We start from the raw sequence: 25,787 nt of genomic DNA, 5'->3' as shown, positions 1-25,787 counted from the left end.
GCCTGGATCACAGCAGGACACTAGCAAAGACCATCCAGATTGGCATCACACTGGATAAATGAAGAAACCAAGACCTACACCTGTGACATTAGTCTCACACCGCCGACCAAGGCAACTTCCCTTGGATAATGCCTGGTGTCTTCCAAACATGTGGCCTTCCCTCCCCTTTCTAAGAAAGCTCTCATGACTACTCTCTCCCTTCTCACCTCTGTCTTCTTTTATTTTTTGATCTTTCTCTTGGCAGCACTGGCTAAATACTTGTTCTATGTACTCCAGTGTCATCCACCAAGGACACAGTGCAGTCCACAAGCATAGACAATATAAATCTACCCCATCCAGTCACTGAAACCTGTACCTGGCAAAATCAGTGATCAAGACTTGTTTGTTAAAGAAACCGAGTTATTTTCCTAATCGTGGTCTGGTCCACACTTTCCGAATCTCAGGGAAATCTTTACAGTTCGTGGAATGAGAAGCAGCAGGTGGGAAGGAGGGGGACCAGACCAGCAGCTGCGTCGTCCTACGTGAGCTCTGCGCTGCACATGCAGCGTCTCCCACGCTGCGAGCGCCACCAAGGCGGGCTCCAGTAGTCTCCTTGATGCATGCGCGCAGCCCCGAGTGCTGGGCTCACGTCTGCTCGCTGCAGTGCTATCCAGTTTCTTATGTAATATTTGCAGAGTGGGGAGCCGGCGCGCACAGTGGAACAGAAAGGGGCAGGGTGAGCTCAGTAATGCACGGCCACAGACTAACTAGAGAGCTGAAGCATGCTGCAGAGTTAGAAAAGTGTCATTGGAGCTCAATTTTTTTTCTTTCCCACACAAAACTCATTTGAAATCTCTGGATCTGTTACAAAAGTTAAATCCAACTTTTTATCTTTCTGAGGCAGAGCAGTTATTTGTAGCCATAAGTACAAATTCTACACATACCAAAGAAAAACCTACACGTGTTTTCTGAGTAACATTTAGGTAATCATAAACAATTACTAATTCTGTATAAAAACTAGGTGCTATAAAGTACCAGAGAATTTTATTGTGAAATATAAAAATTAACGTCATTATTCACATTAGATGACTATCAAACGTATCAATTATGATAGAAATAAAATTTTAAAATGCCAAGAAGCTAAAAATCATGAAATTATCCAACTAAAAATATCCTGGGGAAAAATCAAGTCTTTTTCATACAAATACTTTTACTTCAGAATGAAGACACAGAAAACTAGCCATTTTGTGCAATTCCTTTGAAAGGATTTCACCTATTTTGTGTTACTACAGTGTAGTAGCGCTAGGTGTCAGTGTCCCGAGGACTGAAGGCGACTCTTTGGCACAAGCAGCAGCTCTTACAGTTGTGGTTTCATTTTTTTTCTTGTATCTTGTTTTTATTTATTACCCTTTTTTAAAAAAACAAACATTTACTTGAGAGACGGTATAGCAGTAATTGATATGACATGACAATCAGTATGTATTCAGAAGACCAGAATGACAGGCATTCCAAGCATGACCCTAGTATTACACATTGCTATTCAGGGCAGTTGCTTAGTTCACAGGTTATCAGCATATATAGCTAGTCAGGGTGAGAATCCTACCAATTAACTGCTAGTTTCAAAAACCTGCTGAAGATTCTCAGGATCATTGCCTTAACCATCTTGAGCTTATAAATGTATGGTTTTGCCCATGTCATGTTTCCTAGCTTTTCTCCTTGCCCTCTCTTCATTGTTTAATTCTTAAGTTCTTGCTTTTTCCTGTCAACCTGAGGAATGGATGAAAAAGATGTGGTATTTTTATACAATGGAGTATTACTCAGCTATAAAGAATGATAAACTCGAAAACTTTATGTTTAAGTGGATGCCCCTTGAAAATATATTCATAAGTGAAATAAACCAGACCCACATGTGTAAATATCATATAGTCTCCCTAGTGTAAGAACTCAAAAGAAGAAATAAAAAGAGAAAGGTATAACACAATTAAAAGGAAAGTGAGAACTTAAGGATTGTAGTTTCATTAACTTTTCATCATTTGACTTTAGGGCTCCATCAGTGACTAATGACCACTGGTATGAGCTCTGAGGAGTATGTTTTTATCTCTTCAAGGATTGTGCTGTGAAGCCTTCGAACAAAATATCTTAAATATGAATTTTCCTTACATTGTATAAATACTGTCCACCTGAAAGAAGCATAGAAATAATGTAGAAAACATATATGCGCATGTGCGCGCACACACACACACACACACACACACACACAGAACCCTACACATGCACAAAGTCCATCATGTATGAAACTGACAAAGTCTGCTAGAACAAGAACCATTCTACTACTGTCAAGTGTGCAGGTTAAGTAAAGTAGATCAGAGAGAGAGACAGACAGACAGACAAACAGGCAGAGACAGAGATGAGAGAGAGAGAGAGAGAGAGAGAGAGAGAGAGAGAGAGAGAGAGAACCAATCATTCTCTTTTTACTAAAACATGTTGGAAAAATTAGAATAAAAACAAATGGAAACCTTGAGATGAGGTGCTTTCCACATGAGGTGCTCTGTTGTGGTGCTAGTTTACTTCATGGCTCTGGCCTGTTCCTGGACTGCAGTGGGAATTAAGTTTGTCCATTAGACTCTGCAGCCACGGAGCTGTAAAGGAACAGCAGGTGAAAGGAAAGAAGTAAATTAGAGATATGCTTGTTTCCTTTTGAATTACAATATGTTGCATATGTTGATTTTCTTATGTAAGACTACAAAGATTGATTCATGATTATCTATGAACAGTAATGTTGATAGCAAAAAATAATGAAAGCTTTTTTTTTCCTATTTTTAAATGTGTTTAGCATAGAGAGGTAAAATTTGAAGTTCTCTTTCCCAGTATTATGTCAATTATAAACAATTTGTCCTGACTTTCTCATGAAAAGTGTTACCAATTATAGAACAGGTTTTAATCTTCAAGAATCTGCTTATGATTGTGTGTGAGGGATCATCTTCTTTTGTCACCACAGGCTCTTAATTAGCTTTAAATACTGAAAAGCTTCTGAGATAGCTACTCCTCGGTGTAGATGTTTCCATGTAAACAGACATCTTACTTTCAAAGATGTGTCACACAGCAGTTGTTTGTAAACTGCACACAATTTATCAAAATGTACTCATATATCAAGCTTCTTTACCTTTGCCCTCTATTCTTATAACTAATTATTGGACCCTCTTATAAAATTAAATAATAAATTGAAGCAAATTAATATATGAATAAAAATGTAAAAAGCAGTGTTAGGAGTAGAAATGAGAGAAAAAGAGACAGACAGAGAGAGACAGAGACAGAGACAGAGACAGAGACAGAGACAGAAACAGAGACAGAGACAGAGAGACAGAGAGACTCAGGGGCAGTGGACTGAACTCTCTAAAGGGTAGAAGGACTTTCCAAGCAGAAAGCATCGTCCTGACACCAGAGACAAGAGCAGAAGACAGTCTCCAGAGCAGAGGCCGAGCATTTCAGTCTCCAGAGAAAGAAGGGAAGATGCAGATACTCAGGGACGGTTTGCAGGGGAGGTGGAGCCGGCATGGAGTAGATGTGGCTTTAAGATGAAACCAAAAGAACCTGGCAAGAGACAAATCATTGTACATGATAAGTGGCTCAAAGGGCTGAGTTTGAACTTTATGCTAAACATGCTTGAAATTCATTAGAGGGTTGAGCAAGACAGCAGAACAACCTGCTTTTCACTTAGAGCAGAGCATGCGACTAGTGAGTGATGTGGGCCGAGAGTGGAGGAGAGCTGGCCGTAGCCGGGGTGCAGGGGATTCAGGGGTAAGATCTGCAGCCTGGGTGAAGACAGTGATAGTGGGAATGCACAGAGAGCAACCATTTTTAAAGCACCAAAGTAAAATTGGCAGCACCTCCTGAAAGATCAGACGCCGCGACCAAGGGAACTGACACAGCTTGAACACAACACCTAGATTTTTGATTGAAAAAAAAAAAATGAATGTATGATGAAGGCATAATGTAAATGGAGGAAGATCAGGAGAAAAGCAAACAGGTTTGGGAAAGAAAGGCAGGGTTTTGTGTAAGTATCGGACACCCAGCGCATGACCAGATGGCAGGTGGATTTCCTAGCTTGGTGCTAATGAAACAGCACAATGCTAGAAGCATCCTGCATTACCACTTGAGTAGAGTCTGTGCCACAAGCCTCGACAAGGTCACTGTGGCGTTGGAATATACGGAGAGAGGGGCAGAGACGAATCTGCTCTCAGCTCGGGATCTTCACTACCAGCACAGGGTAGAGAAGGGTGCAGAGCTCCTGAATTCACATCTCACAGTGCACATCCTGATCCCTGAAGTGTGGGAATTTCTTAATATAATTTTTTTAAAGTCTATATTAGTGGGAAGCATTTAGAGCTAAACAGTTTTTATGTTAAAACCTACACTCGTAGTCTTAGTAAAATATCCAAACACTTGCTATTTTGCAACATGTCCAATTCTTACCAGACCATGTCCACGGGGACCCAGGTCTGACGCCTCTTAGAATGGTACCTATGCTTCCAGGGACTGTCACTGTCCTTCCTAGTCCATTCTTCTGTGACTGGTCTTTCACTTTGCTTCAGCACTCAATAATACATGATTCATGGTAGGCTAAGGATGTACTATTATTGTCTACTGAGTAAAATCTCAAACACTCCCTTCTTATTTCTTCTCCTCTCGGGATGAACTCTGCTTGGAATTATCCTGATGTATTTCATGCTGAGTGAAGACATTTTACCCATCTGTGTATAAAATCAACAGTGTCATTTCTGCAAATTCCAAATGACTTGACCTTACCTTTTGCCAAGAGCGGAAGTGGTCTCAGTGGAAGCGAGTGATTGGAGTGATACCCATTCACCGCATAAAGGGACATTTTCAATAATTGAGGAGTGTGCACATAATTACAGGCTAACGAAGAAGAGTGACTCATGTTTTGGTCTCTCTATAACCTTTGAAACAAGCCCCTATTATAGTTGAAATCCTGAAAACTATGTTTATCTTTAGAATGTTACTCAACAAATTAGTGAAATGTTCAAATTATGTTTTCTCCTTGGCTCCTTAATCTCCCTGTAAGGAGGATCGCCCAGCTTGATTTTGTTCTCTGTGTAAAATGACAAGAGTTGAACACTAGTTCTTTAGTCTATATATCATCACTAGCAGAGATAAATCAAAATTCTAAAAATTATTGATGAGAGCAGATCACTCAGAATTAATAAAGATACTAAAAGCATCTCCTGTTCTGGGATCAGTTTTATCAGACTTAAAGGAGGTAGAGGGCAGCACTTCCTGGTAGCTCAGATGCAGAGACTGAGGGCAGGTGGGAAATCGCTACCATGAACATTCAGATTCCCTTGCTCTGCGCAGATTCAGCGGCTGGTCTCATTCAGCGCTGACGACACTGCTGTGCTGAGCTGAGATTCCCCAAGGAAGCTGGGTGGGCCACGTTGCCTGCCACACGTACAGGGTCGCTAGGCATTCACATAAGTGTGTTTGCTGTGCTCCAGGCCTACACGAGAACCACAAAACCTCTATCCAAGACCTTCTTTGGGACCTTTTTTAGAGAACTAATGGATAAAAAAGGACCACGTGTTATTCTACTCGTTTTAGGTCACTATGCTCTGGAAGAAATGAGTCACTGTGCAAATAAAGTTTGCTTTTTGGCCTTAAGTGGGGACTTTCCCAAGAACTAACATGGTGGTTTTTAAACAGGAGTAAAAAACCAAAGCGGGATGGCCGCATAAATATGTACATTCTACCTAAATAGTGAGTGCCAGAAGCCATCAGCAAAATTAAAGGGGGACCAGATAGAAACGGGCTACAGAGGTAGAGACAGTGCTGGAGAGAGATTTTTGAAGGCATCTATCATGGTGGTCTTAAAAGGAAGTCTGCCTGCCCTGCTGCGAGTCATCAGGAGATAATGGGAAGCCAGTCTCTAGGAAGGCTACTTTCTAGGATCTGTCTTCTAACGCCACACAGTAGAAACAGCCCACAGGGCAGGAACTCTGGGCATGTCTGGCCGCCCACTGCAGTCAGGAGCACTGGGAGCTCCGAGTGAGCCCTCACCTGATCCTCAACATAGGCCAGAAACTAGGCCAAGCTTTCAGGGGTGATCTCTCAGGACCTTCACCAGAACCCCGAGGAAGTGATGTGTTAACTCCATTTTTCTGATAAGCAAACTGAGGCACGAAAGTCTAGGCGAACCAGCGTGAGCTATGTGCTCCAGGTGCTTGACTCATTAGCTCCCTTAAGTGCCAAGAACAAAGTGCAGGATTAAGTAGTGTGGAAAAGCAAAAGCCCACAAAGAATTCTATCAGCAGGACACAGCTAACCTCCCTTCGCACACTTTGCTTCCTCCTGGTGTAAAAGATAAAAGGGAATTGAACAGAGAAAAATTTCAGGATATGTACATTTGAGAAATGTGATTCTTAAATAATATTTGTTTCACTCCCATAGCCTCTTGAGTCCTCTAGATATCCACTTAAGAGAAGCCCACCAGTATCAACTCCATAGGGCAAAGCTATGTTTGGATATCCTTCAAAGGGAACGACTTCTTCATTCCTTCAAAAAAAAAAACAAATGCTGCATTATATAAGCAAGTTGCCGGGCCCCGGGACAGCGAGGGCATGTGCCGCAGCGCCCAGCACGCAGCCCACAGTCATCCTCAGCATCACCAAAGCTGAGAGTGCTGCCTGGATCCTGGCATCATCCAGTTGCCACCCCAGAATCAAGTTAGCTGGAGGGCAGGGGAGGAAGTCAGACTTGCTCGGCACCTCAGAGAGTAAGGGTGCTCCACGCCCATCGCACCAGGGAGTGCAGAGCTCATAGGAGAGCACACAGCATCAGAGATTGTAGACCCCTGCAGATCTAGGTTATGTTGTTTCATTGTAGATTAGCAGGAAACAGAAGACACAGTGACCGCACAGTGGAGAGCGAGAAGGCCACCACTGGCAGAAGCCCAGTCTAGGGACAGGGGAAAGATGGCAGAACGTGACCGCTGGTTCTGTGAGACCAAGGGGCAGGGTCACAGTGGTGAGAAACAGGGTGGTCACTTCCCAGCAAGGCGCAGTCTTCATTCATCCTGTTTGCAGCCCTGAATTCTCCCGTTATAATTCCAGAGTGGACAGCGAGCTGCGTCCTTGGCAACAATATCACTGAGAAACAGGAAAACAAGACAGAATGTTCATGTCTTAAAGGCTTACTTGTTTAAAGATAACATAGTTATTAACAATGCAATAGATATTCTGAAAAACATAATCCTCTAATTGCAAGAGTGTAGCAGAGCTGTGGCTGCTGGCTTCTGTGTGCTTTGCACAGCTGTGCTAGACACTGCTTTGTGTGTTTGTTTGCTACGTTGCCGCATCTGTAAGGCTATTCCGTTCCATTGTTACTTTCCACGTATATAATGCATTCACTTGGCTCTAGTTCCTTACAACTCGGAGCAATGGCCAGCGCCGATCTCCTGCACTCTGCCATCCAGATCCCCACCTGACCTTCCCACAGGTTGCCAAGGTCATTCATTTCTTTAAATGTTTGCCAGTGTGGCTTATGCAGAGACACACAGAAACTTTCAAATTTGCTAAATGGCCAGAAGCACACATCTACTTGTGTATTTGCAGGTCAAAGATTGAACTCGAGGTGACAGAAAAGATGGGTCACTGAAGAGTTCAAAGGGACATCCTGTAGGTGAAGGTGCAGAGTAGCAGTGGGGCCCTTTGTCCACTGCCCCCTTCAGATCTGCCCTGTAGAGCAGAGGCTCAAAGTCCTCCCTGGCCAGGAATTAGGTGGAGAAGCAGGTTACAATTTTGTCTCTAACAAATTACAAACAACTAGTAGAGCAAAGTCTGTTGGGGAGACAGCAGAGATAGAGTAGAGGTCACCAGCAAATCCTTCCCCCACCAGTCAGCTGGACCCATCAGAATGGCGAGCGAAGTCGGTACCCCTGACCTGGGAGTGGACACACTCAGGTGTGGTACGTCTCCCTCTAGCCTAAGCAAACACAATAACTATAAGAAGTCAAAGGTTAAGGAGGAGAGCACTCTTTTTTCCTAAATGATGCATTCTAATCAATGTAATGTGTCAGGTACAACACGGAGACAAAATACCTACACTACAGGTTCTATTTAAATAGTGTCTCGTGAAGCTCCAGTGGCACAATCGGGTAGTGTGCAGTAATTATAAATATCATGTCTTTAGTGTGCAGAGCTATTTTTACCAAGTATTTTCCTTGCTGAGCTGCAGCACGCTCAGGAATCCATGCCGGTGGCTACAGTCCAGCACTTCAGTCCTAAGCATTCTCAGTGTGCCTGGCTCCGCGTCATGACTGGGATGGAGAAACTGTGGAAGCAGGACAGGAGCCGTGGCCAGGAGAGTGTGGCAATCCACAGCGAGCAAACTCAAACCCGCGGGGGTCCTCCTCACACAGGTGCTGGCTGCCCCAAGGCAAGTCACACTTCCCAGAGAGCTCGCCCCACCATCCAAACCTACCAGGGCTAACAGGCCACAAAGGAAAGGAAGTTTTTAAGCCTTGTGCAGTTTTTTTTTCAAATGACTGCTTGTGGAGTTGAGAAGTATATTCATGCCTATGAGTCCGGTATGTCAGAGAGAAATTAGCTTTCTATTTAGGATCATGGAACAGCCTGGAAAGAGCAGAGTTTGTGGCCCACAACATGGTGAAAGGAATTAATAGCACTGGATGGCTCAAACATGAGTAGAAAGGTAAATATGCACATGTGGGCTGGTGTCTCACCAGGATAACAAACGGGAATGTGGGAGGGTGGAGGCAGAGTATTTTTCAAGAAGAAATATTTTAATGCCCTTACTTAGCATGTTGCTTAGACATCTTTAAAAAAAATAGCCTTCTAATTTGTTTGGTTTTAAAATTGGATTAACAATCTCAAGTTCTGAATCCTATTTAGCTATACACCAGAGAAAAGAGAAAACAAGGTCAGAATGATTACTTGTAGAATGCATAAATTCATTCCCAAAAGGCTATTTGATCTACCACACCTCCTCCTTTTTTTGTCACCTGAATTTATCTGCCTACAACCTGCCCCACTCCACTCCCCTCCACATAAAGAGAGAGAGAGAGAGAGAGAGAGAGAGAGAGAGAGAGAGAGAGGAGAGAGAAAAGAAAGAGCCGGGGAGATGGCTCAGCAGAATAACCACTTGCCTGGCGAGGGCAAGGGCCTGAGTTCAATCCCTGCTTTAGGAAAGAAAGAGAGAGAGAGAGAGAGAGAGAGAGAGAGAGAGAGAGAGAGAGAGAGAGAGAGCCGCTTTCAAAGGAACTGAGAAGAACAAGCTCCGGCCTAGGGCCGGATTCCTCACATACAGTTCTGCAGTTGTCTTTGTGCGATTGCTTAACAGCCTTCCTCCGACTCACAGCAGATGTAGAGATCCGGTGTGCAGGGCCAGGTGCTGTCCCTAACCCGGTAAGTGCGCATCCTGAGGACGCCCCCGCGCCGCACAGAGTCCCATCATCCTCCCCACCCGGTCCCACTCTTTTCCCTGGGGACGGCTCTGGGCTTTGGAGGGCATCAGACCATTCAAGCCACCAATACTGACCCTCAGGATACAAACAGGAAGCTTTATCATTATAAATTACTCTTTAAAAAATTCAGTCTCTGAACATGCTTGGCTTCCGGTCGGCATGTGTAGGCGCCCTCCTTCAAGCTAAGCACCAAGGTCTCCAGAAGGGTCGGTGTGCAGCTTTCTGCATTGAAAAGCAAAGGAAAGGTGCAGATAAGCTTGCTTTCACTTGTTCTTTCACGTTTTTAGAAGCAAAGTAAGAAATATTCATCCTGATGATCACGATTTACATTTATGTGCACCAGCCTTGCTGAGCAGTGAGATTTGATCTGAGCGTGGCTTTCCAGCTGGTGGAGGGCTAGAGTCCACCCATCAGACCCAGGACGCCTCTGGGGTGCCCCCAGAGCGCTCGCTTCCTTTTCTTGCTGCCTTTGCTGTTTTTCCTCCCTTACCGCTGTGCTTCCAGGTCGTTCCCCGGATGGCAACCTAGGACACAGGGAGCCTCATGACGGTGCAAGCTCCGTGCTTCAGGACACAGATTGTGGAGCCTGTGGTGGACGCTGCTGTGGCCCCGGGAGCTCCAGCTCCGTGGCTCCTGCTCATTCTTCTCCCGCTTCCTGTTTGGAAACAGGCCACACCCACACCCACACCCACACCCACACCCCCAGCGACGCTCCACAAGCTGTAATCTGCAGTGTAGAAGTTTTAAAAGCAAGAAAATCAAAAACGTTACTTAGGAGGACGTGTCAGAGGATTAGTTTAATGAGCAACAGTGGCCATAAGCCACTAAATGTGTTCTCTGTCCTTCCTGGGATGCTGTGTGTTTCAGCGGAAGACTTCTGCCATCTATTACCTGAAGCCCTCCCTAAAAAATTAGAAAACTAGCATTTTATACATTCATGAGAAAAAATTTCAAAGACAGTGGATATTTGTCATCTGCTTTGTTTGATTTTATGCCGTATGCAAAATTCTGGAGAAGACAAACCAATCAGAAGCCCACATATCTAAAATACTACAACACAACTTAGAATTAACCACAGAAAACAATCAAACGTCCCACTCCCTGTGCTAGAATTCTGATCTTTGCTGTAGTTCTTTAATTTATAAAATATCTAGACCTTGTATGTCTTCTGGAATCCCTGATGACTGCATCAAGCCACCCGCATGTCCAAAAATCCTCTTACACAGCGCAGGTGGCATGCATGTTATTTATTTTTAACTCCATGTGGCTCAAAGCTGTATAGGGAGATGAAAACCGGGTTAACATATGCAGCTCTGCTCAGGAGCCCTTAGTGTCATGTCTGAAACACGCCGTGCCACAGCACCAGTTAGCAGGGCCTCCCTGCCTTTGAGCAGCCAGTGTTCTAGGACTGATGTGTGTCTGGCACTCTAGGAACAGTGGAAGCCCTCCCTGTCCCTAATTCATGTGTGGAGCTCAGGGCTTGGTTGCATCACTTGCCAGAAAGCTAAGCAATAAAGCACTGAAGTTAGGCAAGGCCTATGCCAACGAAAGGCCTTGTTCTCAGCTACCGTATCTACCATCGACCTCAGTGAGCTGGAACGTTACTTTAACTTTAAACTCTCATGGAGCTAAGACTTCTTGTAGCTGTGGGCCAAATCTAAACTTGTGTCCCTGCATGGGAAGCGCAGTGCCCAGGTGTCCTACCTAGATAATAGGCAGTGTTCCTAGGGCGACCAGAAATTACTGAGAAAACCCGCCTCATAGCAGCATCTTCTCTCTGCCCTAGAAGGAAGACTAGTGAGGCTTAAGTAGAGCCTGTGCAGTCACTGGCCGTGTTGCACTGGCGGTGTTGCAGGGGAGACGCAATAGGCAAGGGGAGCTGGGGACGGATGTATCTTGCCTCCCGTCACAGGCTCTTGCACTGAGAAGACAAAGAGTAGTACTGTGATGAAGTGTTTGGTGAACTCAGTTGTAACTCATTTTAACTAACTATTCCATGAAATTATTATTCTCATATGTCATTATTTATGAGAAGTGGGGACTGCGATGCCTTTGTTAAATTTCTCATTTTCAAGATTTGGATGGGGCTCGCTAAAAATGAAACTCACTCTAAATATGTTCATTTAAAAATAGTAATTCTGGGGCCAGGGAGATAGCACAGTGGAGTACGTACTTGCCTGGCAAGCACAAGGTACTGAGTTTGATCCCTGGTACTACCAAAAACAAATAAAGAAAGAAAAATAAAAATATTAATTCTGATTGCTATGTAACAAAAATAGAAATGGTATATCTGGTTTTGGAGGGATAGTTTTTATTTTAAATTCAGAATTGTATATATGTTTGCCATTCAGTGAGTTTTGAGATCCACCCCAGGTTCGTGGCTGCCCTTCCTGGTGGTCTGTGTATCCTAAATGCTTCGTGCCCAAGAGCTATTTGGTGCCTGCTGCCCTGCAGGAAGGAGGGATGTCGGGGAATTCCTACATCACGTCTTATCTTCAAGTCCAGCATGCTCTTAACAGACCTCGTCAAGGTCAAAAGCACAACGTGCGCTAAGCAGTAGAAACCCCAGAGAAAGCCAGGATCTGAGGATGCCAGAAGGGCGGCGCCGCTGACCTGGCCGACCTGGAAGACTGCGCTGTTCTCGGGAAGGGGCTAAAGGCTCGCAGCAGGGCAGGAGCAAAGTCCAAGGGCTGGGAAGGGAAGGCGGAGCTGAGGAGAGCTGAGCAGTGAGATGAGCAGACCGCAGAAAGAGAGGGAGCGCAAAGGGTCTTTAAAGGGGACGAGGAAGCCAGGAATTAGCTGGCTAATGGGGAACTAAATAAAACTGGGTAGCCTTTTAACATCGGAATTTGGGAGAATATGTTGTGGTGCCTCCTGGAATTTGTAATAGCACTCATTTAAAATTCCTCTCTGAGGTGTAGCCTTTGTGGCAGGATGAAAGGCACATTGTTGCCTGGAGGGCTCGGCCGGCAGGAAGCCCGTGGGGTGCATCTGCGTGCCTGCCACAGACACCGGGACACTGAAGCCTTCGGCCAGAACAGTATCATGAAAGGGACTCGGGCTGTTTTGTATTTGGTCTATAATTATAATACAAACTTATTATGTTAAAAACTCTAGCTGGGCTTACCTTGACAGTTTTGAGTTTATGTTCAGTCCACTATCCAGCCTCACCTCTATTTTTTATATTTAAACAAAGAAGCACGGAACCAGAAAAATGAATGGAACGTATTCTGAAGTCACTGAACGTCAGAGAGCGGTCCACCTTGAACACAATGCTTTTTCTTGAGCACAGAGCAAATCTGCCTGCTCTTAGTGTCTGAATGCACATGCCTACCTTAGAGGCACGCGGTAGGGTCAGAGGTGCTGTTCTACCTGGCCCAAAAGAGTTGCTAGGGAGGAGACAGTCACCCAGGCCATACTTTCTGTCACACATCCTGTGCATTTGCAGATGTCATTGTATAGGAAAGCTCTGAAAGCATATTACTGGTTCTTTTCTCTTTTTTTTTCCTTTTTCATTTGAATCACAGCAGAAAATGGCCCCCGTCTACTTGTGCAAGCGGAACAAGCCAAGGTCTTCTCCCACCGGGGTGGCAATGTCACACTGCCCTGTAAATTTTACCGAAACCCTGCAGCATTTGCCTCAGGACTCCATAAGATCCGAATCAAGTGGACCAAACTAACTTCAGATTACCTCAAAGAAGTGGATGTCTTTGTGTCCATGGGCTACCACAAGAAAACCTACGGGGGCTACCAGGGGAGAGTGTTCCTGAAGGGAGGCGGTGACAATGACGCTTCTCTGGTCATCACAGACCTCACCCTGGAGGATTATGGGAGATACAAGTGTGAGGTAATTGAAGGCTTAGAAGACGACACAGCTGTGGTGGCATTAGATTTGCAAGGTGGGTATCTATAGAAAAGCCTAAGCTGAAAGCGGTAATTAATCATGGATCGTTTTTTATGACAGGTAATATGTAGTGCTTACCATAGTAATAATGTGAGAAAGCAAAAGCCTATAGCCAGGGTGTTTTCCTGTTATTTTATAATTTGCACTTTGCCTGTGTTCAGCTTTCACATTCCAAACGTACACACAAGCTGATGTGCACAGTTGGAGCTGTTGCAGCCGGGGAAAACATGAGGTGGATCTGAGTTAATAATTTTTAGAAATTGCTTTATTCTATTCGAAACTTATTCCCAACATATAGTTACTGAGAAATTCATATAGGACTCTTTGTTATTATCCTTCTAAAATTACTCAGCTGCAAAATGATGGGTAGTTTTGTAAAGAACACCTGCACTCAAATGAATGAAATTATATTCTGCTAAATGACTATAAAAAGTTAATTTAACATCAAAGTAACTTCCGAGTTTATTCAAATGTTCCTGTCAAGAGCTCCTTGTTTCACAACCCAGCGTCTCTTAGACACTGAAAACAAAATGCTCAAGGTGTTTAGGGAAAGGGGAGGGTCCCATGCCTTGAATATATAATATATTCAGTTGATTCAAAAACCAACATGGGTGTAAATCCCTCCAGGCCAAGTGTCCCTTCCACGTTTGCCTCCCTCTGGCCAACACCCATCCTCCAAGGAAACGTGCTCTTTCATTTTCTACATATATCATGCCATCTGGTTTTTCACATATTTTAGCCATATTTTACATTGAGAATGAATTCTGGCTGCATGGCCAGCAGCCTTCCCTTCCACAAAACTACAGTATGCAGTTAATAGAAGCTCATTTTGTCTCCTGGTGCAGCTTTGTGGCTTTTGGAAGAAAAAAATGCCTGTCGGCGCCCTACGTCCCCTCTGGAGAGCCGACCTTCTAGGGCTGCACGAGTCCATCGCGTGTGGAGGCTGACGAGCTTCATGCATCTGATAGCTTGCACCATCTTAGAAAGTGCATCCTGGGACCCTTCACTGGCCTGTCTTTGGGGCAGTTTTTGGCTCCTGGTTGCATGCAGCCTTGGCCTTTCGGGTCTTATTTATTCAGTCTAATATCCATGAACGTTAGGATTAGTAGTGTGGAAGGAGTGGTTGGCTCAGAGAAGACAGAGGAGCACTGACAGACCAAGAGCTGCTAAGCATGTCTTTGGCCCCACGTGGTCGGCTGTAGCTTTCCAACTTTTGTACGTGTAACTTCCATACCTTGATTACCTATCTCCCAGACTATGTGGTAAAAATTGTCCTTAGGTTATGGGCTAGGTCTCTCAAATTCTAACTATGGGTTTTATTTTATTCTATGATGATCTTTATAAATTTTTATAATTTCATTTGAAAATGCAAAATCCTTACCTTATTGTGGCACACAATCTTGGCTAAGGTAAAGCCTTCTAATCATTACTAATTAATTATATTACTAAAAAAAATGCAACAAGAAATAAGCATTTTATAAATATAACAAGGATGGTGTTACTAGAAATTCAGTAAGTAGCTTTACAAAATTCAATGCAGTTGCAGCAATCAACAGATACACAAAATGCTATTTAAAATTATACTTATTCCCTGAATCATTCATCTGTTGGTAAAAATGAGGCCATTTACATAGAAATATAGTCTCAGAAATAGAAAACTAGGGTCAGCGAGATGGCTCAGCAGACTAAAGCACCTGCTTAGGCAAGCTTTGGCAGGCGCAGCGACAGTGATTAGATCCCCAGCACCACTTGCCACTTGCTGTGCCAGCCCCATACCAGGGCAGGTTAAGCTAGCCAGAGGTGTGGTGGCACGTGCCTGTAATCCCAGTACTGGGGTGGCTGAAAACAGGAGGACCACTAAACGTCTGAGCTGCATAGTGAGACCCTGTAACAACCAAATACATTTTTAAAAAGAAAAAAAAAAAAATAGGACTGGCCAAATAGCTCAGCAGATTAAAGCGCCTGCTCAGGCAGATGCAGGGGCCAGGGTTCAATCCCTGGACCTGCGGCGCCACCCCCACCCCAGGGAGCACTGAGATGGCCATTGAGACTGGATGTGGTGGCACGTGCCTGTAATCCCAGTGCTTGGGAGGCTGAACACAGATGGGTCACTATGAGTCTGATCTATGTAGTGAGACCCTGTAGACCCTTTAGACCTTGTCCTAAGTACAAAACAAAAGAAAGAAAAAGAAATAGAAAACTAATATGTTCATATTACTAATAGAGAATAGAAGAGGTACTAAGGGCAGTTAAATTATACTATATGGTCTTCGTCTTATTACTAGAAATATTTACTTTATGGAGATTATTGATACATCTATGTATTATCAAGATATTAAAACTTTTATATATCTAATAAGTTATTATTCACTAACAAATGGGATGAATTGCCCATGTAATTATAATTTTTTTTGGTGGTACCTAGGATCAAACTCAGGACCTTACACTTGCCAGGCAAGCACTTAGTCCACTGAGGTATCTCCCCAGCCCCGTGATTATAAATCTTAAAAAGTGTTTCCTCAAAATAGACCTCAACTGGCCAATTCCTTTATTTCATTTTATATTACTGTTTTCCATGCTATGTAACATTCCTATTAATTTCCTTTGTAGTGATACGTACCAGTCTTTCATAGAAAAGAGGAGAGCTCTTGATTATCTTTTGACATATAAACATAAAAGAGAGATGAATGAGCTATAGCCATACTCCCTTGTTTCCTACCCCTAAGCTTAACTTTTCTTACGTTAGCAATGGCGCATGCCAGCAGCAACTTGCTCCATACTCCAGCTGGAGGGATTGCAAGGTTTTGCGCAAAGACAAGGAGTCTGCCATTGGGTGCTGAAGTCTTAACTAGCTGGAAGTGAAACAAGTTACCAGCAAACACGCAGTTCCAGAAGCATACTTGTTTGAGAAACATCTGCGTGCTGAACTGTGCCTGCCGAATATGTAGAATAAAGTGACACTTTTCCAATGTGGGTGACTCTGGCACTGAGGTTGACCCTCATTTACCTGGAATATGTTCTTTCCAACCTCATCAAACATTAAATAAAAATTGTTGAGAAAATATTTTAAGCTGGTACAACAGTGAGTATTTAGTCTCATAGTTGAAAAACATTGACATTTTAACATAAAATTTCACTTTAGCTTTAGGAATTGATTATATGAAATTATGTTAAATTTGGAAGCACCTAAAATAAAAATATTTCACACTGCATTAAGAACTAACCTAACCATGTGTTAGTAACATGCCATAGTCAATAAGGAAAAACCCTAAAGAAATTATTTTCCTAATCCCTGTGAAAGTTTACCATAATACACTACAAGAAATTTAAACCTAGGTTTCCAGATGTTTGAAATTATTATAAGTTAAAATATCCTATATTTTCCTGCGTTACCATTTTGAGATACTTGGGAAAGAAAAGCCACCCACAATAGAAGATATTATAGAAATAAACAGTGAATGTTTAAATTTTAAAAATGTAGCACAGTAAAAGGCGCATTGCCGTAAATCTCCCCCGAAAACTCTCCTTTGCTTTGTGATTTGAGCAGATTCATCCCATCCTTTTGGCCACTTTCTGAAGCAGCTCTGGAGTTGCTCTTTCATACACATCTTTCTGTGGCGTGATCAAAACGTACAGCATCTGCTGCTGCTGCTGCTGGGCACCAGCCAACAGAAAGGCAGCAGGCCGCCATGCCCTCGTCCACCTCGTTCACCGGGTCTGCCACCAGGCACCTCTGGATCTTCCTCAAAGCCGAAATGACTGCAAAGGCAAACTGTTCTGACTTGATGCAGAGCTCGTGGCAGCTAGGAAAGCACGAGTACAGCACGGGTGACATGGTCTTCCAGAACTGCTGTAGAAAGTGGCCAGAACCACGGGGCGAGCGTGTTCCGAGCTCCAAGCAAGGGAGAGCATTAGTGGGCAGTGAGTGCCAAAGCGTCTGTTGCTGTAATTGTTTTAAACATTCATTGCGTATTGTGATCAGGCCTTACAGTTTACTTGCCCCCTCAGGCTGAGATTCATTGAGACTTTCTATCACTTGATTTATAGCTGCCAAGAGAGCCTTACTGGATGCAGCCAGTATGCCCCTTTCCTGGGCATTCTAAGAGGTGCCAAGGAAAGGGGACAGAGCCCCTTGTGAACAGGAAGAGCTATGGCTCCTGCCCAGGACCTGTGGAGCTCCTAGCTGGGGCTCCCACAGTCCTGCTGGGGGACGTGAGGTCCCGCTCAGCTCCGCAGGGCGCACCAGCTGCCCGGAGCCCCTCCCTGCTCCCTCTGGCTGTGCTCCAGCCTACCGATCCCACAGCCAAGAACTCGAGCAGGCAGAGTGAGACCCGGAAGTCATCCTGGAGCGCTGCCTTAGGAATCGGTGCCAGCTGGGCCGTGCTGAAGACAGCCGTGGCCCCCAGAGACCTTTGCTACAGGAGACCTCATTCTGACTGGAAATTTCTCTCCGTAGAGGCTCCCAGGACAATTCACAAAAGGAAGCATTTCCCGAGTGCCGCTGATGCCATTGTGCATCTTATAACATGCAGCACAAGCCCGTCAGTTACCCGTTCAGTGGGACAAGCCTTTGCCTTCCATGTGATAAAACATTAGTTATTTAAAATCATATTTTTAAAAATACAATCACTCCAAATTAATTATCTTTTAGTAATGATGGGGAAGATGCTTGACATGTATTTTTCTGTCCAGTTGGGGAATTGAACATTCCAGCCCAGTTTCTGCTTTGTATTGAGGCAAGATCTCGCTAAGTCACTAAATTTCCTGAGCTGGGCTTGAACCCCAGATCCTCCTGCCTCAGCCTTGAATGCAAGAAATGTGAGACACATGGCCATTCTGTATGTCCAGTAAATGAATCAAGTCTGGTCTTTAATCTGGCTATCCTCACCCGATGAGGAATTGCGCAGGATGCTGTGTGATGGCTCAATACCTTCCACCATTATTTGATCAGAAGAAATTACTTTGAAAACTACCACACCTCCCCGGGAAAACCCAAAAGTTACGCCATCAACACTCACTAAGTGGTTCCGTTCTCTAAAACATTCCACATCAGCAGTCAGTCAGCTCACCGGTGCCTTCTCTGTCTCTGGCAGGGAAGTTTGTTGGTTTGCTTGCTTGTTTGTCTGTTTGCTTTTGCCTATTTGCAGTGAAAATTTTCATAAAACCTTGTTTTCCATTTATGGTATAAAATGGAGAGCTAAAAATTAATAATGGAGATATTGTCAAGTGAAATTTGTTATTTTTAGTTCTATGACTAAGGGAAAGTAAAAGAAGATGCAGGACTACATTAAAAGCTGAAAGACTGCTTAGGAAAGTGCAGGGACCAGGATGTGATCCCCAGCACCGCATGTCACACCAACCCCGCCCCCAGGAGCGCTGAGCCAGCCACCGAGTCTGGGTGTGGTGGCACACGCCTGTAATGCCAGCACGGGGGAGGTTGAAAACAGGAGGATCACTACAAGTCCAAGCTGCGTAGTGAGACCCTTTACCAAATACATAGGAAAAAAAAGTTGAGAGAAATAAAACAGCTGTGGTGCTGGCAGAGGGGTGCAGATCGCTGTACTGAACTGTGATATGAACTATTTAACCAGGTTTGTTAATAAGCAAATTCACTTTAGAGTTTCTCCAGATAAGAAGCTTCTCATTGCGGTAACCTGTCTAAGAAACACATGTAAGTGGGTATATTACACATATTTCAATATTTAACATTTCTTTATGCACTCCCACAACTAGATAAAACTACTTACTCTGTAGTAACTTCTAAGAAAAATACTGACTTCTGACAGATGCGATCTCCCCACCCCTGCGTGCCCCACCCGCTTGGTTGTCATCTTTCCCCAGGGTGGAAGGGGCTCTGGGCTGAGTGGCTCTTGGTATTAATAAGCAGGTGCAGAGGGTAAGCCCACAGGCAGGCAGGTTGGAAGCACTAACCTGTTGCTAGCCATGTGAAGGTGTGTGTTGAGTGTTTAGCACAAGAGGCAGCTCCTTGAAGACATCAAACCTAAGAGCTGAGTGAGAGAAGCTCAAGGCTCAGGGGCTCTCAGAAGGGGAAAGGGTGCCACCTTGGGACACCTTTGAGATGCCACCTTGGGAGGTGGGTTTGCTGGTGTGACTCCCATCTGCGGACCTCTTCTGACCCTTTTGTACCCTTTGGATAGGCGTGGTCTTCCCTTACTTCCCAAGACTGGGGCGCTACAACCTGAACTTCCTGGAGGCGCGCCAGGCCTGCCTGGACCAGGACGCGATGATTGCCTCCTTTGACCAGCTCTACGAGGCCTGGCGCAGCGGGCTGGACTGGTGCAACGCAGGCTGGCTTAGCGACGGCTCCGTGCAGTACCCCATCACCCGGCCCCGGGAGCCCTGCGGCGGCCAGAACACGGTGCCTGGAGTCCGCAACTATGGCTTCTGGGACAAGGAGAAGAGCAGATATGACGTGTTCTGCTTCACCTCCAATTTCAATGGTAAGCCCACACTGCAGGCTGCGTCCTACTGGGACCTGCTGCGTGGGGCCCTGCTCTGGGGTGACTCCACTCTGCTTAAAAACCAAAGTTTTACATTTGGGAGGCTGAAAACAGCAGGATCACTATGAGTCTGATCTGTGTAGTGAGCCCTTGTAGACCCTGTACATAAAAACACCAAAGCTTTGAAGTATTCTTGCTGTAGTTTGAAAAGCTGTGCAATGCTCTTGTGCGTCGTAATTTTAGCACAATCCATGTAAGTTGGGGGAAAGGTCCATGTTTCCAAGCCTCAGGCTTTAGTGCATCCAAATGTGGTGATGCGGCAGCTGGACCCTCACGTGCCATCAGGGCTGTCGGCAGTGGACTTCGTGGCTTGGATTCTCAGTTCTGCTCTTTGAGATAAAATCTTGCTATGGCACTACATTGCCCAGGTTGGGCTTGAACTTGTGATTCTCCTGCCTCAGTCTCCCAGAGTGCTAGGACTGCCAGTGTGCACCACACCAGGGAGCCAGCTACCTCACTCAGGGGGCCTGATGCAAAATGCAAACACGGATTAGGAATTTTAAGATGACAACTGAGAAAGTGAAGCCAAGTGTGAGGTGTGTCAAACTATGGACAGAGGGACTGCACAGGTCAGAAAACCAGGAAGCAGGACCTGGCCCCTGCAGAGTATGCTGCTTGAACCAGAGGGCATGCTTCTGGGGAAGTGGGAAGGGATCAGAGGTGGACAAAGTCCTCTGGGAAGAGCTGGGAGCAGACATTTGGGCTGCTTAAGTGGTCTGCTCATACCTCCTGCCCACAGCTCTGTGTGCTCCAGCAAAAAAAGCAGCCCTGCCCACACCATCTCCCACTCCAGGCTGCCTCCGAGGCAGGTCCTGCAGCATGCTGACCTCTGGACTAGGGAACTCCCCCTGTCTTCTTTTTCCCATTGGCATCATCTGAGTCCAGAGAGAGCCAGGAAGTTAGTAATTTATATTTTAATTACATTGCATCCCCAGTGTGCACTTCCATAAGAGGATCTGGGTGTCTTCTGTCTGAAATTAAGAAAATTGGGCTGGGGAGACAGCTCCATGATCTAAGCGCCTGCCTGGAAATTACAAGGACCATTGTTCAATCCCTGGTACTGCATGCCCTGCTAGCCCCAAGACTGGGCATGGTGGCACATTCCGTAGTGCCAGCACTGGGGAGGCTGAGACAGGAGGATCACTATGTCTGAGCTGCATAGTGAGACCCTGTACCAAATAAATAAAAAGATTTTTTAAAAATTAGAAAAAAAGGGGCCAGAGAGATGGCTCAGTGGAATAAGCACTTCCCTGGCAAGCACAAGGGCCTGAGTTCAATCCCCGGTTCTGCCAAAAAAAAAAAAAAAAAAAGAAAGAAAAGAAAAGAAAAAAAAAAAGAATCTTCCATCAGCAGGTACAACTTCTGTCAGCCAATGTCATACTTTATCCATTTTGCACATATTGTACATAGTAACAGCATCCCAGTAATTAACACTGTGCAATAAATGGTGAAGCCTAACTAGTTTTTCTCATGAAATTAAGATGTGGCAAGGAGTCAGGGTGAGAGAGTGGGAGTCCAGAGTGACCACAGTCCGTCTTATTTGCTAGTGAGCGAAGACGGGCTGGGTTCACGCTCCGTGTCCCTATCGTTTGTGGCAAGTGGCTTCCTGCATTTTACATATTTTCCTACTGTAGTGTTTGAGGATAATGTCTTATTGATACCTGGGATGAAAAGGACTTGAGAGCTTTTGATTTTTTTTTAATGGACTTTTATGCCAGAAAATTTTTTTTTTAATCCTTTCACATTCAAATTTTGTCTCTCTGGACACTTGTGCTGGGCTTCAGCCTCGCTCCAGCTAGAATTTCAATAGCCCTTGCTTTGAACGTCCAGGACCACAGGAGGGTGCTTTTTAATCGCTAATTAGCTAGCAGAAATTCTATCTGCCATTCCCATTGGGCCACTAAAGCTGTAAGAGGGCATGTGTGAACACACACTAAGGGACAAGTTCTTAAAAAGGAATTGCATGGCAGAGCCCCAGCGCCCGAGGATGCATTCACAGCCCCAGCTTCCCAAGGCCTCCCAGACCTCACGGAAAGGACTTCGGGTCCAGCTCCTTCTCGCCAGCTCGGTCACCGTGGTCTCTTCTCTCCTCCCCGCAGGCCGGTTTTACTATCTGATCCACCCCACGAAGCTCACCTACGACGAGGCGGTGCAAGCCTGTCTCAACGATGGTGCCCAGATCGCCAAGGTGGGCCACATCTTCGCAGCCTGGAAGCTGCTGGGCTACGACCGCTGCGACGCGGGCTGGCTGGCCGACGGCAGCGTGCGCTACCCGATCTCCCGGCCCCGACGGCGCTGCAGCCCCAGCGAGGCGGCCGTGCGCTTCGTGGGCTTTCCTGATAAAAAGCACAAGCTGTACGGCGTCTACTGCTTTCGAGCATACAACTGAGGGGAAGCCGGGCGTCGCGCCCAGGTCACTGGGAACATGTGAAAGGTGTTCGGTTTGGTTTGGTTTTTCAATACGAACTCACTGCAAGTTACCAAAACTGTGATAACCCTTTTTTACTGTAAAGAGTCATTTTCATACAGGCCAACTCATTAATTTGTTCTTTGTAAAGCTATCCTTCAATATATATTGCAAATTAATATAATTTTAAGGGGAGCTCACGTGACCAGGAGGCTTTTGAGCCGAGCTGTGCGCGCGCTGCCTCCCTGTCCCCTTGCGTGACCCGGTCGCTGCAGCTCCAGGCTCGCTCGGGGGCCACGAAGGCAGGCAGAGAGGCTGCTCCCCAGAGCACCAGCCCCCACAAGCACAAACTTCACGTTTCTACAATCCTGAGACAGACTCTGATGAAAAGATTAGAGCAACAGATTTGCAGTACAGGCTTCTGCACACAAACATATTCCGAGGGGTGGCCCAAAGCTCACATTTCGTGAGAAAGCAGGCCACGCTTCTAAAGGTTACTATTTCAAGCTTCCAACAGACGGTCTTTGACTTCCTCCAACCACCCCACCCCTTTGTTTCCAAGCGACAACAAAACTTTCGTATGGGCTCAAAGACATAGTAATAAGCACAGGGAATCCTTCTAATAATCTCATTTACATGCACTCTAAATATGCAGCTAGCATTCAACCGGTGAGAGACTTCTACCTTCTTTAATGAAAATTACACATGTCTGAGAGAAATAGCTTTATCTTTTGCATAGCATAACTGAGTTGTATTTAAATTTGAAGCACCCTTGCTAGGTAGCGTTTAGGATCCACTCAGGGTAGTTCTATAGATAAACTGCTGGACAGAAAAATTGTAAATTTAGCAGCTCGATTTTACATTAGTCAATGAAGTGTTATTGTCCTATAAAAATAACTTTAAACTATTTAATATTTCTTTTCTATTTACCTTACATGAAAAGATTAAATCATAGACAGAATGAGTAACCATATATTTGCCTAACCAAGGAATAAAGACCCAACTTTCAAAATTTGTATTTCTATTTTTACGCACACTAAAAAGTTCAAATGGTGCCTGTTTTGGGGGACAAAGCAAATAACGTAGTCCTAAGCCGTCCTGGAACTAACAGACATGGTCAATGCCATCGACCTTGCTGGCCATCATTCGGCATATGCGAAATGCTGAAGCTGTCATCAAAAAGTTTACACGAAAATCTTCAGGGCTTTAAACAAAATCTAAGTCCAGTTTCAAAAAAACAGCTTCTCATGTAGCAGCTCCCATCTTCAACAAAGCTCTGTTTTCCTATATTTCTATGACCGCTGAGACCCCATAGGGACCAATATTTGTATTCACGTCACAGTTCACGATTTCTCAATGTCTCACAACAATTTCTAATCAACGGGATTTAGTAAAATAATCTAAGGGTGGCATAGCTGGAATGCTTTCATGAACGTTTTTAATGTAGATTTTTCTCCCATGAACATGAGCAAATAAATCTGTTTCTTGAACTGATTGTGGTTGCATTTAAAGCTCTGTAATAATCCTAGTAAGTTCATAAATGTAGAATTATATATGTGGAAAGTATAGAGCAACTGGGAGTCCATGAAGCTGTAGCTATATCCACATATTATCTAGCTGAAACACTGTAAATAAAAGTAGATTATTGGATCAAAAGCATATCTGGAAATTTTCAGAGCCTTTAATATTAAAAGATGACAATGTATGCATGCATGTTTTTAAGTTAGACCAGATATGTGAATTACGTGAAACTATAGATCCAAAGAGATTGTGAGATTTAATTCAAATACTGCTGGTATAAATAGAACCCACACTTCTAAATTAATGATACCTGAATGGGCTAGAGTAAGAGGAACACATTATTTAAAGAGGGGACTGTCTCCAAAATTGCAGCTCCAGCATTTCAAATTAGAGTGGGAGTTAGCTCACTGGAGTAAGCCCATACCTGAACAATTATTGCCTATCTCATAAGAATTTTATTAGAAATGAAAATGAGAAAAATTTTCTATTGAAGCAAGTATGTAACTTTCAGTTATTGTCACAGAACTCTGCCTTTATAGTGTTAACTGTAGTATGATTTCTTAATTTTTGAATACTTACTAGTACAGGATTTGGTGCTGATCAAAATCTCTGGAGCGACTGTTAGCTGATCAACCTCTGTACCAATTGCACACCATCTTCCATGCTTGAAATAAATCTTAACAGAATGAATATTGCTGAACGTAACTGTTAGCTTCTGGTCCTACCTACAGGATCAGAACCCATATACTCTTTGGACTCCTAGCTGAAGAAAGAGTCTTTTTACTGTTCTGATTTTGCTGTTTTCCCAACAAATGTCTGCTTGCCTACTTCATTGCCCAAAATATCTCATGGAGAATGTCTGAAAAAGAGAAGTTCTCCTGGTCAAAATCATAACAGAAAGTTGGTATAACAGCAGCTAATTCAGAAATTGGCTTTTGGACTTTGATTCCAGGAATATCAAAAGAATGAAATGGAAGGCTGGTTACAAAATCTTGTTTTCACCATTTTGTCTATAATTAACTCTTGTGACCAACATACAGACGAAAGCATATCTACGAATTTCACTAAGACAGCTACATTTTAAAATCTAAACAAAAAGAAGCAATTCATATAAAAACAGTCAGAAATGAAAAATTGTCACATTAACACTGGAAGCCATCTTTGAATGACTGCTGCCGTATTTTATCACAGTATTTTTTAGCCAAATATGGTATTTGTAAATTTAAACTTTCTTTCATAGAAAGGGGGCCGGTACCTGTTAAAAGTGTTATTTTATGCAATAATATAGTCGCTTGTTATTTTGGCAATAGAAGTAGACTCAGAGGAGATTCCAGTTTGGTTGCTGGCAGCCAGGTTGGTTTCTTGATTTCAGGACTCCTAGGAGCATGGTGGTCCCATGGAGTAGTTGCCACTATGGAGTGTAGGATTAACAGGGAATCATCTGTTCAGTGAGAACCCATCAAGAAAGGCCAATGATGAACAATGTTAAGGGTGTCACAGCTCACTACGCCCAAAGCAGTAATGATGTACAAGAGAAGGAACGAATCAGATGATCTTAAGCTACCAGATGAAAACAAAAATCTCTATATAAAGGCAATACCTAAGTACCAATTTGAGAAGAACCAATCTGTGTTACAAAAAAAAAAAATGTTTTCATTTTCTGTAAGATAACAATGAAATGGTAAACATTAAAAGTCAATTTTATGTCACTGCAGTATCTTCTGATTTTTCTGAGTTGTAGAATCAGCTATTTTTCTTTGTGTCAGACGCTCATTGCATTATTTCAAGAAAACACATTTGATTTATCCTTGTACTAACTGAGTGGATAATGTAAACACATCAGCTCCTTCCATTTCCTAGTATTTCTAAAATGTTGAAAAAGGAGTATACCTATGGCATCATGACCAGTAGGCTTTTTTCTTTTTTTTTTTTTTTTTAATGTATTTAGTACAGGGTCTA

The 25,787-nt window shown here is 44.0% G+C and overlaps 1 protein-coding gene across 2 annotated transcripts in view; it reads left to right on the top strand.

Annotated features, from left to right (window-relative positions):
* Hapln1 (hyaluronan and proteoglycan link protein 1) overlaps nt 1–25,470 on the top strand; it is a 69,221-nt gene extending 43,751 nt beyond the window's left edge. Inside the window, exons 3-5 of one of the 2 annotated variants that reach the window (XM_023701004.1) lie at nt 13,006–13,374; nt 19,538–19,840; nt 22,000–25,470. In XM_023701004.1, the coding sequence (XP_023556772.1) occupies nt 13,006–13,374; nt 19,538–19,840; nt 22,000–22,289 (962 nt within the window). In that variant the 3' untranslated portion in view covers nt 22,290–25,470. Of the gene's footprint in view, nt 1–13,002; nt 13,375–19,537; nt 19,841–21,999 lie in introns of both variants that reach the window. The other variant, XM_004640938.2, reaches the window with a different exon arrangement.
* Nucleotides 25,471–25,787: the final 317 nt, after the last annotated feature.

Source organism: Octodon degus, unplaced genomic scaffold, assembly GCF_000260255.1.
Source record: "Octodon degus isolate 3935 unplaced genomic scaffold, OctDeg1.0 scaffold00129, whole genome shotgun sequence".
NCBI classification, from domain to species: domain Eukaryota; kingdom Metazoa; phylum Chordata; class Mammalia; order Rodentia; family Octodontidae; genus Octodon; species Octodon degus.
The sequence above is the reverse complement of the archived record's forward strand: the minus strand, read 5'-3'. Positions and strand labels throughout refer to the sequence as shown.